This window comes from Propithecus coquereli, unplaced genomic scaffold, assembly GCF_000956105.1.
Source record: "Propithecus coquereli isolate 6110/MARCELLA unplaced genomic scaffold, Pcoq_1.0 Scaffold331, whole genome shotgun sequence".
NCBI lineage: Eukaryota > Metazoa > Chordata > Mammalia > Primates > Indriidae > Propithecus > Propithecus coquereli.
Genome location: NW_012148964.1, coordinates 1,569,985 through 1,585,503, shown reverse-complemented (window position 1 = coordinate 1,585,503; position 15,519 = coordinate 1,569,985). Strand labels below are relative to the sequence as shown.

Genomic DNA, 15,519 nt, shown 5'->3' with positions numbered 1-15,519 from the left:
AGTTCACTGCACCCTTGAACTCCTGGCCTCAAGTGATCCTCCTGCCTTCCCAAAGTGCTGGGATTACAGGCATGAGCCACCATGCCCAGCCTGTTTATAATATTTATATCTGAAGTTATTTCTATCTGGGTAAGCACCAAAGAATAATCACATGGACCTTGTAATTTTGGCCAAATTATCTTGGCAGAAGGTACTAAATCAAAAGTAGGATGATTTAATTAGCACCAGTAATGGGATGCATGGTGGGCACAAATAATAACCAGGTAGAAGGTGGCATAGGCAGTCATACACAATAACCAAGGAAGAGAGACAATTCAACACTGTATTTTAAAACATGAATTACTCAATGTCTCTGAAAGACAAGTTAACTACAAAAATTAAATCTCTCATTACTAAGAAATGAAACCTCTAGGAATCAAGAGACCCAATAAAGAATACAAACATTTTAAATGATGATAATGGAATAGATCAAAATACCCTAATGACGGGCCAATAGGTTAGGTACTATCAGCCATGCAAAACCCAATACATCATCACTGCAAAAGATACCAAGTTTCAAAGGCAAAAATTCATAAGAAAGGGACTTAAAAATTTACCATTAACAAAAGAATTCTTAGTCTAGGGGTGGTGCGGGAAAAAGAAAAACAAAAACAGTCAGCTCCACATTGTGTCTCAGGTTTGAATTACCCCCATCTACACAATCAGACCACGTCCAGACCAAGATTCAACTGGTCAAAAACCTATATCCTTTCCTTTTCCTTTAGTTCTAGTAAGAACATTGAAACCCAGAAAAACAAAAATACTGAAAGACTAGAACTATATCAAATTAAGAATTATACTATACTGGGAAGTTATTAATTAAGTACAGAAATAATACTATATAAGCTATAAACCTCTATTAGAACAGGTTTAAGTGAATATGCAATAATAAATTTTATAATCACTGCTTATGTATATCTTTTATCAGCTGTTTAAAGTATTTCAAGACTTCAAAAGACTCATCCATACTAAATTTGTATTCACAGTTTAAAATTTTTCAGAAAATGTAATTAGTCAATTTGGGAATTAATGTTTCAATGCTTAAAAAAAGTTGGATTTTCCAAATTTGTTTTCTCTCCATGAATTTAATGAAGTGAGCATTAAACAAATTACATATAGTTTTGAGTATTCTTCATGTCCAAAACTTCCACAGACAATTAAGGAATCAATCATGTTACAAATTCATACTTCAGAAGAGAAAGTCTGTAATTATAGAATCCTAACAACCCTTGCTAGAATCCAAAGGAATAAGTGATTTTAAAAGCACATAGAAAGATAAGCTTGAGTTATCTATTATTATTAAACACAGTACATAATTTGCTTGGATTTAAAGACAAATAAATCAGAACTTAGCAGGAATCATATTTCTATATTATCCACCTGGGTAGATAAGACATGATGCATGGTTGAGAGTACTGCACATTCTTCTTCTAACTACGGGATTTGAGTTGTGCTGGAGGTCGGTCCCCGGGAGAAAAAAAGAAGCTGAAGCACAAAATGTTGGCTCAAGAAAGAAAGGAAAACTCAAAAGGTCAGTACTTTAGAAAGCTACTATTTGACCAGTTGCAAGATCTTTGGGAATACCATGGAATTGTAAGGATGTCTCTCAAAGAAAGAAAAGCTTAAATCACATTTAATCCATTGTATGCAAATAAATACAAAACTAATATCAGAAAAATCACATGATTTTGGCAAATCACCCCAAATGATAATAAATATCCACTGTACTTAACACATTCCAGGTGAAAATACAAAGACAAAAATAGAAAAAGAGTTCACCTGCCTTGTTAGATTTTTGAGTGCTTTCTTCCTGGCATTTGTTCCTGAGTGAGTGAAAGAAGGGATCTAGGAAAGACCCTCTCTTCCTTAAAAAAACAAATCAAAAAAAGGAAACATCTTTGGGAATACAAGTACTCCATTTGCAAAATTAAGCACAAGATCTATTAATTCAACTCAAGTGCAAGTATCACACTGACCTAAGCCGATTAAGTCATCAAGCTGAACCTGAAATTAGCAAACCTGATGGGGAGCTGGTGTTCGGAATGGTACTCAATATGGCCAACAGTTCTGTACATTTATAAGTAGCACATTGATACCCTGAGGTGCTGTGTTGAGTGTGAAAGGTGAAATTTAACCAGAAAGATTTTCATAATTATGGCTTTTTTCTCATCTCTTCATCCCAGTCAAAATCTAATGTTTCATCATCTAGTTCTGATAAAGTGAAGAGAGTTTTGGAAAGAATCAGTTTCTCAGTGGACCCCTGGAGCTGAAAAGACTTCCTCTTACTGCCAAGCACTGGAGCTGTGGTTGTGGGAGGAGGGCTTGGACCTCTCTCACTGCAGTTCTTCCTTTCAGGAGGAGGAGGGGATTCTGATTTGGATTCTGACGGGGAACTAAAGGAGAAGTTTGCCAATTTGGCTAATGTGCAAGCATGAACTTTGCTGCTTTTATAATTGCATGAAACCTCTTCCTTTTTGTCTCCCTCGCAAGTAAGACGAGCATGGCCAGTCTGGTTTCCAAGCTCTGATCCACGCTGAATAGTTCTCTTCTCAGGGGCACATTCCCTCTTCTCTATTGACCCAGCTTTCTCTGGTGGCTGCTGTGACACCTCCTTTGTCTTACACTGTGGATGATCTGAGCTTCTGTTTCCTGAAGTAGATGTCAACTTTTCTGAACCTTTCACAGGCAGAGCTGTTTCTCTTCTTGTTCTATGCTGGGAAATTTTAGGACTATGAACTGCTATTGTCATTGTGCCAGGAGACACATGGCTGTGGTCTTCAGGGGAGTGCATCAGTTTTGACTTCTGTTTGAAAGTAAATTTTGCCAGTTTGGCCACAGGGGGAACTGGAGTCTCAACACTTTCAAGTTCAGGTCGTTCTGCTTGAGCAAGGGATTTTGGTCTTTTTCTTTTGGGAGTTTCCAGTGCTCTTTCTGGGCTACGTACAGGAATGGATTGAGGATGAGAAGGGGCTGTGGACTGTGAAGGTGCCCTGGTGGTATTTCTGTACAACTTCTGGGCCCTCTCCCTGCACAGCTTATGCAGTCTCCGAGGGGCATGATGAGTCAGTACCGAGTCTGGTTCATCAGCAGGTACTGCTGCTTCTGACACGGGTGCTGTCCGTTTTGCCTTTTCACCCTCCACATTGTCTGGCTTCCATGGAGCACCTGTCTCTATTGATGATGGAAGCTGCCCAGCTTCCACTTTGCTCCTTTGGCCTGGTTCGCTCTTTTCCTTACCCTGAAATTTGTTGTTAGAGATCTTTAAAGCCATATCTTCCTCAGTTGTTTTGGGACGAGGAGACACAAGAACAGTGTTTTTAGGTTTAGTGTGATGAGTTGCCACGAAGTCAAACCAGTCCAAACTGTCATCTCTGCTATTTTTGTGCTCAGCTGAATGTTTTTTCCTTGTTGATCTATTAGGCCCCAGCAGGGGTGGGGGGTCTAGAAGCGGGCTTGCCCCAGGACTGCCTCCAGCAGAGGAGGCATGCGTGCTATGATTCATTTCCTGCTGTGTCGAGGTTCTGAAATTTGATTCTTCCCCTGGATTGTTTCTCAAGGGCCCTAAAGTAGTCTCTGCCTCCATTACCCGTGGTTCAGATTGGTGCACACTCTGATTCTGCAGCCTGTAACAGAGATAAATAAGGAAAACTTGAAGAGAATTTGCTTTAACCTTTTCATTTCTTTAGGCTCTGAGATGCCATCTTAAAGGTTTAAGTCCAGTGTAATTCCAAGTTAATATCCAATACAGTCTCCTAGAGCAGCAGCAGGAAATTATCCTTTTTTACCAATATAGATTTAAGTGTTCTGATAAGTGTTGTAATTTAACCTAAAACTGTAATAAAACAAAGAAAATTAAACAGGAGGTTTGTCTACATTGTTAGATCTCTCTGAAAGTCCATTTTACTCATTTTGGACTGTTTGAAGGTCAGTGTAAAATGCTCAGCCTTATCTCTTGTGTTCAGTGTTCAAATACAAGACAGACTTGTCACCGCCTGCACAGTAGCTGACTGCTGACCAAGTAGCTTGTTGCTCTAGTTGTTTAGTGGCCATTCTGCAGATCAGAACCAAATGAAAGACTGGAGGTTATGATCTCTCTTCTCTTCATCCGATGGCAGTACTGAATTTTAGTGCATCTAAACAGTCACCTTCCTCAAGAGTTGAGAGTATGATACCCCATACTGGTGTCCCCACTCCCCCTCCAGCGTTATTCACAGCAGACATCCCCAGGTAACTGACAGTCTTTCCCGCAAAGCCCAGTCATGTTTCAACATGTGTTCTGGGCAGCTACTCTCCATCAATTTGATACAGAATTAAAACTTATTTACCTTCTATGAATGAAGGATCTGTTCAGTGATAATCGTTTTAAATCTTGGGCATACTAGAAACTGAAATAATGCTAGAAGGACCACTTTCTAAAAGGGATTATAGTTCCCCAAAAGTAGGTCCTTTGAAACAAAGCCCTTCCTAGCAACCTAGAAATGTCTTTTCATTACAAAGTGCCATTGTGACCCCTCTTCCATGTACTAACTGAACAGAAATTATACCAAAAAGCAGAGGAGTAAATTATTCTAAAATTCATGTGTAATCATACAAAATAGAAAGAAACATATTACATTTAGATATATTTAAATATGTTAAAATGTTAATGGTATATATCTACGGGAAATAAGATTACATGTGATTTCTGTTTTCTTATTAATTACTGCTACTTTTCAAAATACTCTATAAAGAACATTACCTTTACAATCAGAAAAAAACACCAAAAATCATTGTAAAAATATTGGGTTATATTCATTCACAGTAGATTTGCAAATATCAATACAGCAAACCCATGTTCCTTGTTACTAATTTGAATTACAATCAAACAAAAAAGCAAATAGCTTTAGAAATTACTACTATCTAATATACTTTTTAGCATCAAATTGAGGTCAGGGACACTTATATTTGTTAAAGTTCCATAACAATGTCCTAAAAGATGAGAATAAGTTAGGGTAAAATAGGTTAGCCCTATTAGTTTTGTCTAATTCTTACTTCGGGAATTAAATTTTCCCTTACATAAAATTTCTACAGTTTTACTACACCTTCCTGAAAGACAGTATCTTTGCACACTGTTTTGAAGTGGATAGAATGGTCACAATTTGAGACAGACTATCACTAGTAAAGCATCTTCTGGAAGAAAAGTATGATAAAAACATAAATACTTTCATTATAATTAGGTGATCTCCTTAAGGAATAAAGAACTCTTTCCTAAAAGGTAAAAACCCATATGATAGCTGGGGTTTTCTCACTTGATAAGATTAGCTTTAGATTGTGTCTTGGAGGCAATTCACTTTCCTTTGCACAGCACCTGGTTTTGTTGCTTTCAAGATGAACATAGAACTTGCTTCTGCATCATAAAGAAATACCAATAGAAAAGAATATTTTAAGACAGAAGTCTATCTTTTAAGTCACATACTCTTCTTTTTCCCCTCTTCCTTCTTTCCCTCCAGGAGGGTCATGTTGAATTTGGGAAGTCCAACTGCCATTTTTCTAACACACAACAATGATTCTGAGCCTCCTATTCCCTCCTTTCCTGAATTCGGCTTATGTCAGTTTCTAGGAGCTTGGGTCACAGTAAGCAGCTGCTCCAAAGGCAAAGCCAAGCCCAGGAGTGGCTTGAAAAGGAACAACTTTGATTCCTTCCCAAAGGAATAACTTTGATCTTAGCACCACCCTCTGGATCATAAAAAGAGCCAAAGAAAGGGGGGTTGATTTTATACAAAGTGCAAGTTTACTACAGTCTGGCACCCGGGTGTCAGCAAGATAAAGCCAGTCCCCTCATTTCCCCAGGAAGGCTGTGCTGAGGTTTTATAAATTAGAACAGAGAATGCTGCTGGGAGAAGGAAGAATTTTCAAGGCTTTACTTTTACAGTCGTCCATCCCAAGGTAGTCTCTAATCCTCCTTCTGCAGGGCCCTACTTCCACACGTACTCCACGCACCAGCCCCCCAGCTTTGAGGTCAACACCGATGACCAGGTGCAGGTCAGTCAGTAAGCTGCTCACATTGATCATGAAGGCACCCACAGGGACAGACTTGCCATTCCTCACTCCTGCTTCTCAGGTACAGACTAAAAGCCTAGCTTTTTAGAAGCCCACGTATTTCTGGAACACGCGAACATTAAAGTTCAGGCAAAAATTCTTTAGGTACATACCAAGTCCACGTTCTCACTAATGCAAGTGACACATTCCTTCCCATGCGTCCTGCATGTCTATTATTCACCTTTTAACAAGTCATTAGAAAGGTAAGTTTTGAAATGTTGCTTCTGCCATTCCTGAGTTGTTACCTCAGCCAACACAATGTAGAGCAGAGACAAGCCATCTCCGCTGAACTTGCCTGAATTTCTGACTCCCAAAAAAGTGAGCACTAAAATGGTGTTTTTTCAAGCCACTGAGTTTTGGAGTGGTTGACTGTACAGCAATAGATAACTGAAAGAATCCCCTACAGGTAGCACAGACAGATTTTCCACTTAATTTATGCTTCCTTTGTTTCACTAACTGCCAAACGAGGATTTTCCATTAAATGCCTTTCTTGGTTTTCCTTCCTCACCTTTCAAGTCTTCTAAGCTCTTCACTCAAGAGGCTTTGCAGCTCCAGCTTTTCCAGAATAAGTTCACACTGCCTCTGGTACTGCTCCCGAGGGTTTTCAGGAAAGGAAGTGTGGAGAGCATTCACACCTCCTAGCAGTGCACCTCCCTGCAGGGGTGAGAAAATATCAGGGAGAGTCACCATGCTGGCCTGCACGCTGGCCTTCACGGTGGCAGTATACACTGGGATGGCTTAGACTGGCCCTCCACACCCCTACCTTGGGTATCAGAATCATCTGGGAGGCTTTTTCAAATTTTGATAGTTCTTGTTCCCAGTTCTTAGTGGCGATCATTGCTCTAGAAAGCCATACTGTCACTAGTGGAACCATGAACATCCTTCAGGTGTGCAAAGGACAAAAGGATTGAGATCCCCTATTTTATACCAATGGGCAAATGCAATCCGCCAATGCAGTGAATGTCTCTATGACATATTTTCCTCTTATTTTAAATGGTTACCTTTGAATATATTTCCAGGAATTAGTAGGTCTAGAATATGATCATTTTTATAAGTCTTGATATATTAATAACATGTCTCTTTTTTTAAGAAAGCTTGTAATTAGGGTAAACATTAGGTACACAAAATATCCTTACCTGCATTGAGGACTCCATTACTGACACCACTGTAATAGCATCTTCCAGAGTCACAGTGTCACGAAACATCAGACGGGCATGAGCTGAGAAAATAAAACACATCTCTTTTTTAGGAATATTTGAGGTGATAACAGTAATTTTCTACCTGACCCCCTAATTGTATTTCATGAATGAGCTACTAATAACAAATTAATTTTACTAGAACAAGCACAGAAGTCGATATTTAACTAGCCTTAAGGTTGTTTCTATAATGGGCCTAATCCTTCTACACAGCCTATGCAATTTTGTATATTTGTATGTAAAAATACTCTAGGCTCTAGCAAAGAAAGCTGTATAAACATATATTTAACATTCAGCAACTTTTAATCTTCACTTTGTAATTTACTGTAGAAATACATAAAATTTAAACTCATTTCACATCTCTGGCACTTTTCCTTATCTATGATCTATATGAGCTTTTCAAAGCTACCAACCTAGCAAGCCTAAATTTTGAGTATTACTTGCCCTAATATTAGCTATAAATCCTTGAAAAAAAGAAGTCCATTTGTTTTACAGTAATTTTGATTAAGCTTATATTATTTTACTATGTGACACATTCAGTATACATGAAATTTTTTTTAGAATTATTTAAACAAAGGCTAAAATGTAAAAGCCAAAGTTGGGAAAAAAGTTTGAGATACATATTCACCATATGTGTACATGTAAGCCTTATACCTTAGGGACGGATAGGGCACAGCATTGTCAATTTGGTTGTTATAATGATAGGGATGGGTTGCAGCTGGTACTTACAGAGCAAGAACCAGAGATAAACAATTCCAAACAAGAAACTGTCCCAATCAAAATGCTAACAGAGCTGCCACTGAGAAACAAAACATTAGAACAAAGGCTTTCTAAATGAAGTTACAGGAGGTCCTGAGATGTCACAAAGATCCCTCTTTCTTAATGACACTACATTCCACTCAACAGACATAATCTGTCCTCAGAAGAGCGGACAAGGTCTCATGGCTCAGGGTCTTTACTTTTTAAGTGACTATGAGCACCTTAGAATAAGGGTTATTCTTATTCATCTTTGATTCCATGGTGCCAAGCTCCATGCCTTGCACACAGTAGACATTCAATGAAAGTATCATTTGTTGAATGAAAGAAACCTTCTGCTAATCGTATCAAGCTTTCCAACAGGCGGATGGTGGTCCGGGCAGCATTTCGGGAATCACTCTGCCTTTGCATCTGGTAGTACCGGAGAAGAACTTGGTTACCCACGTCAGACAGTGAGGGCTGTAGATTCCTAATGAGGCAGAAGTAGGCTTTCATCTTTTCCATGCTCCAGAGCTTCTCTGATTTGCTTGGGTAACCTGTGTACATCAAGTATTGGGTCAGTAATTTCAAAGAAAAGGCAAACGTCATTTTAAGGGTTTTTATAAAGTTCTTGTACTCATTGTTTAAAAGATAATCTTCAGCTTTTATGGCTATTGAAATCTAGATCTGTTCTCTGCATAGCATACAGTTCTAGAAAGAACAGTCTTATGATCTAAGACGAATAAAGGTAACCTTCCTATAGGGGTTAAAATTATTCAGAATAATTCTGGTCTACCCTATAGTAATAAATAGTACTTGAATAAATCTAACTTAAAGAGACGTCCACATTTAGAGATTTGTTTCATAATTCAGTTCAGTTTTCTCTGTGTATAAGAGGTTAGTGGTAATTCTCTACCATAAGGTTGCTCCCTCTCATTGCAAGGGACATATCCAACAACCATACTCTCATCAATGGCTGGTAGAGAATGGTCTTTTCCTTCTACTCAGTATTCTGGGGCCCGCTGACTGGCTCCTCTCACCCACTGCTTTCTGTCTAAGCATCTCTCTAATGCTGGCTATGTAGCATATCCTGGGTATTTACCTAATTATCTTCAAACGGAATTTTCTTATTTATTTTTTCAAAGCTAAAAACAGATTTTTTTTTCTTCTAGAGTCCAATTCACACAGGATAAAAACAAGATTTTTTTATTATGAATCAGTGCTTCTATTACTCTTTTGAAAGAAGTTATATATTAATGTGATGTAAAGGCAACACTGAAAAGTTCTTTAAATTAGCCACCTAATTTATCCCTAAAATTACAAAAAATCAGTCTTTTACAGGTCAAGTACAGTAAACTATAGTGTTCTCTCAGCACAAAGCAGCACTAGAAAAATTAACAGTTATAGATGGGAGCTGACTAGTTTTGTCGCGGCTAAAGGAAATTTCCTTTAGTCACGTCTAATCTCTCTGTTACTTGGAATGATTTGTCTCCACATACCTTTATTTTCTAAGATAAAGGAGGAAATTACACGATCCCAGTCTTCATTCTTGGTATCAAGTAAAACCAGGATCAGGTCAAATCGACTTAAGAGTGGGCTGCCAAGGGCGATGTTGACAGACACAGACTCGTGGGGGTCGTACTGGCCTTTGGGGTTAGTTGCTGCCAGGATGGTGGTTCTTGTGTTCAGCTTGCATACGAGGCTACCGAGAGAGAGGGTACAATTCACTGACTCTCAGATTCAAATAAAAAGCAGGATTAAATTTGTTAATAAAATGGGGCTGATCTTGAGACTTGAAAATCTAGAAACTCCTATGAAAGAAATGTGGAATGATACAAGAGGATATCACAAACACCATGTTCAAACAAAGTGCTTTGAAACTAGTCTATCTTGAAGTAACTGTTCAATAAACACTTTTTATGCTGATACTATGAGCAGACCCCTCTGCTAAGTGCTAAGAGGTAAACAAAATTAAACCAAGCATGAATGCTGTTCTTAAGTGCCTTGCAATCCACTAGCTATAATGTAATACAAGGCAGCATGTGGTAAATTCTATTAAGAATAGAGTTCCCAGTGGAAAGAAAGATGATGTGTATTCATCTATGTGGATGGAAAAGTGATCAGAGAAACATCATGAAGCAGCTTTTGAACTGGGCCCTGCAAGGCACCTGGACATTTTTAAGTGGAGAAAGACATACATTTGTGGATGGGGGTGAGGGTAGGGGGTGAGGATGACTTTAGAGAATGGTGAGCGGTTGAAGCAAAAACTTTCTTTGTATTCAATTATTTTGTTTTGATTTTTCTAAACACGGAAGAAATGAGAGAGAGAGAAGGAGGAAAAGGAAATCAGGAAATATAAGGATTGGCTTAGCATAGTGTTTCTGCGGACAGCTGTGGAGAGCAGCCTGAAGAGCCTGAGCTTGGCGCAGGCTTGGACAGAGAGGCACTGGGGACGGCAGACAGGGCAGGACGCCAGCGCAGGGGTGCAACAGGGAGGAGCCAAGGTCCTAAATGGAGCCGTGGCAGAACAGGGATCGATGTGATATAACTTAGAGACTGAGTTTTAAACCAATTAATGAGGGGCAAGTCTTCAGAATACTATGGTATATTCATTAACAATAACAAATGTCAAAATTTTTATCTGTAAATTTGTGTGCCCTGTACTTGCTGCCCATTTTTAGTTACAGTGGGATGTTTGCCTCTCAGAAGTCACGCCCCTGTGACATCAGCAAATGTGTGCAACGTTTGTTAATCCTGGATCTATTTCCAGTGGGCTGTGGTGGTTACTTCATTCCCTGAGGCTGAAAAAGCTTGAGAATCTTTATTTGTGGGAAATGGCATATGACGACACTCACCAAATAAGAGAAAGACAAACAAGGCATTTTTACCAGAAACTAAATCCCCTTTCAAAATATTAGTGAAAGAGAAAAATTCTGAACAGACAGTCCACATCTTATCATTTATGTGCCAAAGTGGCTTTTGCAAAGGCAGTTGTTTAGAACTTGGAATCTAGTTTGACATAAAAACAAGGTAAAAAATGGTTCCTAACTAATCGCGCAAAAGTACATTTAACCCACACCAAAGTGAGACTATTTTGTATTTATCATTAAAAAACTTCTGCAGTACAGTCAATGAAACAATTGCATATGAAATTATTTTTTGAAATCATTTTCAATGCTATGTAAAATTAATTGTTTGTTCTTCCTCTCTCTGATCAACAGATAGTTATAGGCCATTTCCTGCGTGCATAGGACTGTACTGAGAATTCAAAAAGGTATACAACTGGTCCCTGCTGCCAGTTAGCTTGCAATAGAACCTCTGGGAGATGAGAAGGCTCAACACAGCACCTGCCAGACAGCAGGTGTGCAAGGAATGTTGGGTCAGCGTTGGCATCGGTATCAGCAGAGAGGAACTGCCGTGGAGATACCTAAATAGCCACAAAGGAAATAATCTGAAAGTTTTCCATGATATGAAAAGGAAAATAAACAAAGACAGAAGGAAGGTAGTAAATTATTTCGGAGGTAACTGGGGGGAACAAAATGGAAAGAATAAGCGTAAGAAAGGGGACTGAGGAAGATTCATACGTGAAGAAAAAAGGCTGCCTGAGGTGAAGTCAGCAGAAATGGAAGCAATGAAAACAGGGGCGTGGGCAGGGGAAGAGGAGATTATATGGGATAATAAGTGGGGCAGATCCCTGTAGCAAAGGAGGAGGATGGTAGCAGGGCCCAGAGGGAAAGGGTGGGCTCTGGGCATTTGAAGGAGGGAAAGCACTATATAAGCCTGGTGGCTGCGGACAAACATTTCTGCTAAAAACTGAATAGGGCTTTAGAAAACAAACACAGATACTCACACACACACACACACACACACACACACACACACACACACACACACAGTCTAATCCTAAATACTTATGCATAGTAGTGGTTCACTAAATAACTACCGAATGAATGAATTCGTGAGTTAGCAGCAGTACTCAACCTTTTTGGCAGCAGGGACCAGTTTCATGAAAGACAATGTTTCCATGGACAGGGGGTGGAGGGTCGGGGGAGCTCAGGCAGTGATGCTGGGGAGCGATGGGAAGCGCCTGTAAATACAGATGAAGCTTCGCTTGCTCGCCCTCTCCTCACCTCCTGCTGTGCGGCCCAGTTCCTAACAGGCCATGGACTGGTACTTGTACCGGTCTTCAGACCAGGGGTTGGGGACTGCAGAGTTGGTGTAAGATAACTCATTTCTTCCATCCAATATGGACTCTACATTCTTCAATAATATTAATGAAAATAACTACAAAGTAATACCAAGTACTGTTAGGCTTATACAGATTACTCTTAACCATAGCAATCTGAAAGGTAGGTATTATTATCACAAACTTAGAAATAAGGAAATGCTAAGCTCAGAGATATTAACTTCCCCAAGGTTACACTCAGCAGCAGAGCTGAGATTCAAACCTAGATCAGCTGGGCTCAAAAATCAATGCTCTTTCACTTCCAGACTGCCTCCCCTGTGGTTCTAACATTTCAGGTGTGCAACTCCTGTGATCTTAGAGGGTCTGCCTGGTGTTTTAGGTTTCTATTTACTTGCCTTATTTTTTTCCAACGAAATTTGATCTTCCTTGAGGGACTGTGACTTATTGTTATAATTCTCACACTGCTTGGCACATATTAAATGCTCAATAAATGTGCATTCATTAAATGACAAATGAAAAACCAAATCTTTACTTAGTTCAGTATTTCTAAAATTAGGAGATATTTTATGCTCACAAGCTTCAACAGTCACAATAAAATGATGCCGATACATGTTTTTCCTGCCTAACTTTAAGGAGAGGAACCACTCCAGTTTCTGAAAAAGCTACTTTTCCATTTATTTAATCCACATGTTTAAACTTTCCTGCAAACACAGTAGTAACTGTTTTAAATGTTGTAAAGTTAGGTTACATAGGTTATTTTTACCAGTACAGACCCTCCAGAAAGTGCTCTTGCTTTTATGAAGGTCTCCTATTACTCCCATTACACCCTTTATGGGGTGATCCCCATCTTCACTCATAGCTTTAATCCCCTCCTATATGCTGGTACTTCCAAATTTAGCTCCAGCCTATGGCAGTGGCTGCTATATGTTCACCAAAACTTGTTTTCTTTTCCCCCTGGGAACAGAGCAAGATTATATTTCCCATCCCCCATTATACTTACGTAGGGGTATCATAACAAGTCTGGACAATGGAATGGGGGTGGAAGAACATATACTACTCTCAGGTCTGGGCCCTAAAAGCCTTCCGGTGTAATTCTTTTCTCTCTCTATTTCTCAGTGGAGTACAGAAGAGGACAGGGCCCTGAAGGCAGACAGCCACGTGAAGGAAGGAACCTGGGCCCTGTGTGGAGCACAGCAACCCACCCTCAATCCACATCGGACTGGGACAAGAACGAGAAAATCTTCCTCTGGCAACGTATTACAGGAAAGAGATGAGCATAGGAAAGAACTGCTCAGTTTTCAAGGAGGGATGAAAAACAGTAAAGACAACTCAGAAATTTGAGGTTTTGAAGGATTAGGGGAAAAAATTGCTTCTAGAGCCCAGAGAGGCAAAATTGAAAAAGGCTTTGAACAAAGGCCCAGTAAATTTTCTTGGTTGTATAAAGTGACTTAGATTGAGGGTGAAGTCTGCTTTAGATGACCTTAGGGTAGCCACTGTTAAGTAACAAAGGCCACACCATGTCCCTAGCAGCACAGAAGCCGAGAGGTGGAAGCAACCCAAGTACGTAAGGATGAAGAAATGGATAAGGAAAATGTGGTCTATAAATAAAACAGAAAGTTTTTCGGCCTTAAAAAGAAAGGAAGGCTGGGCGCAGTGGCTCACGCCTGTAATCCTACCACTCTGGTAGGGCGGAGCAGGAGGATCACTTGAGTTCAGGAGTTTGAGACCAGCCTGAGCAAGAGCGAGACCCCTGCCTCTACTGAAAATAGAAAAAATTAGCCAGGTGGTGGTGGCGCATGCCTGTAGCCCCAGCTACTCAGAAGGCTGAGGCAAGAGGATCACTTGAGTCCAGGAGTTTGAGGTTGCTGTGAGCTAGGCTGACACAACAGTACTCTAGCCCAGGTGACAGAGTGAGACTCTGCCTCAAAAAAAAAAAAAAAAAAAAAAAAAAAAGAAAGGAAATTCTAACACATGCTACAATATGGATAAACCTTGAGGACATGACACTAAGTGAAATAAGCCAGTTACAAAAAGACAACACTGTATGATTCCACTTAAGTAGTTAAATTCATAGAAACAGAAAGTAGAATGGTGGTTGCCAGGGGTTGGGAGGAGGAGGAAATGGGGAGTTGTTTAATGGGTATAGAGTTTCAGTTTACAGATGAAGAGTTATGGAGATTGGTTGCAAACAATGTGACGATACTTAACAGTAGTGACCTGTACACTGCAAATAAGATGGCAAATTTTATGTTATGTCTTTTTTACCCCACCCCCACCCACCTTACACACACACAGAATGGAGGCTATTATGGACTGAATGTTTGTGTTCCCCCAGGCTCGTATGTTGAAGCCCTAACACCCAATGTGATGGTATTGAGAGGTGGGGACTTTGGGAGGTAATTAAGTTTAGATGAGGTTATGAGGGTGAAGCCCTCTTAGTGTCCCATACATACACGAGAAAGCAATAACCTTTTATTGTGTTAAACCACTGTTTGCTATAGCAGTTACACCTCCTACCCTGACTAATATGGAGCAAAATCTCTCTAGCAAGCTCCAGATCCTTTGGCTGTGGCAACACCTATCCCAACAATGTTTGAGTGGTCTCCTTACCAAAGGAATTAGGCCAGAAAATAGCCTGCAAGGCAACACTCAAATATTAGTTTCTGGATCGTCTGACATTTGTACATTAACAGGGCCTCGTTTTTTTTTTTTAAAGTCTAGCACCAAAAAAGGGAGCAAAAAACCCCAACAAAACTATACAAAATAAAAACACATTAATGGTATTCTCACAGTCCATTATATATTTTTTGGCAATCTGAAATGCTAGGTACACACATCCTTTCCTCCCGTACTTTTTAACTGGGTTGATAAAGTTGGCAAATTGCCATTCACGTCTACATTGACTCAATAAATGGAAATGAGATTTACCCGCAATAGGAATAGGGAAAAGGAGATGGGTAAAAGTACTGATCATATATATTATCTAGAAAGAACAGAAAACTTTCAAAGTGCATGATTTGAACGATTTTCACATCTTGGTGGCCCACTTTCATACTGCCAAGGAACATTTCCCAATATGTCCCATAGCCCGTTTAGGCTCTGCTTGGTGGAAGGAAGGTCCTTGTTGGGTGGAAGGACACATTCCCTCCTTTCTCTGTCTCTCTCTCATCCCCACCCTCCATCAACCTGAGGCTACTCTGTGAAGGATGCCACCAGAGATACAGCGTCATAAGATCCTGGAAGGAGAAGGCAAACAGAGTGCCTTGGTACTGAGCAATCTTACCC

At 39.8% G+C, this 15,519-nt stretch overlaps 1 protein-coding gene across 1 annotated transcript in view; it reads right to left on the bottom strand.

The window, feature by feature from the left end:
* Positions 1-2,051: 2,051 nt before the first annotated feature.
* The window catches only part of MCM9 (minichromosome maintenance complex component 9), an 80,998-nt gene continuing 67,530 nt past the window's right edge, over positions 2,052-15,519 (bottom strand). The window contains exons 8-12 of the mRNA XM_012650544.1: positions 9,548-9,750; positions 8,402-8,605; positions 7,254-7,336; positions 6,626-6,771; positions 2,052-3,662 (exon numbers count right to left, since the gene is read on the bottom strand). Coding sequence (XP_012505998.1) covers positions 2,192-3,662; positions 6,626-6,771; positions 7,254-7,336; positions 8,402-8,605; positions 9,548-9,750 — 2,107 coding nt within the window. The 3' untranslated portion in view covers positions 2,052-2,191. The remainder of the gene's footprint in view (positions 3,663-6,625; positions 6,772-7,253; positions 7,337-8,401; positions 8,606-9,547; positions 9,751-15,519) is intronic.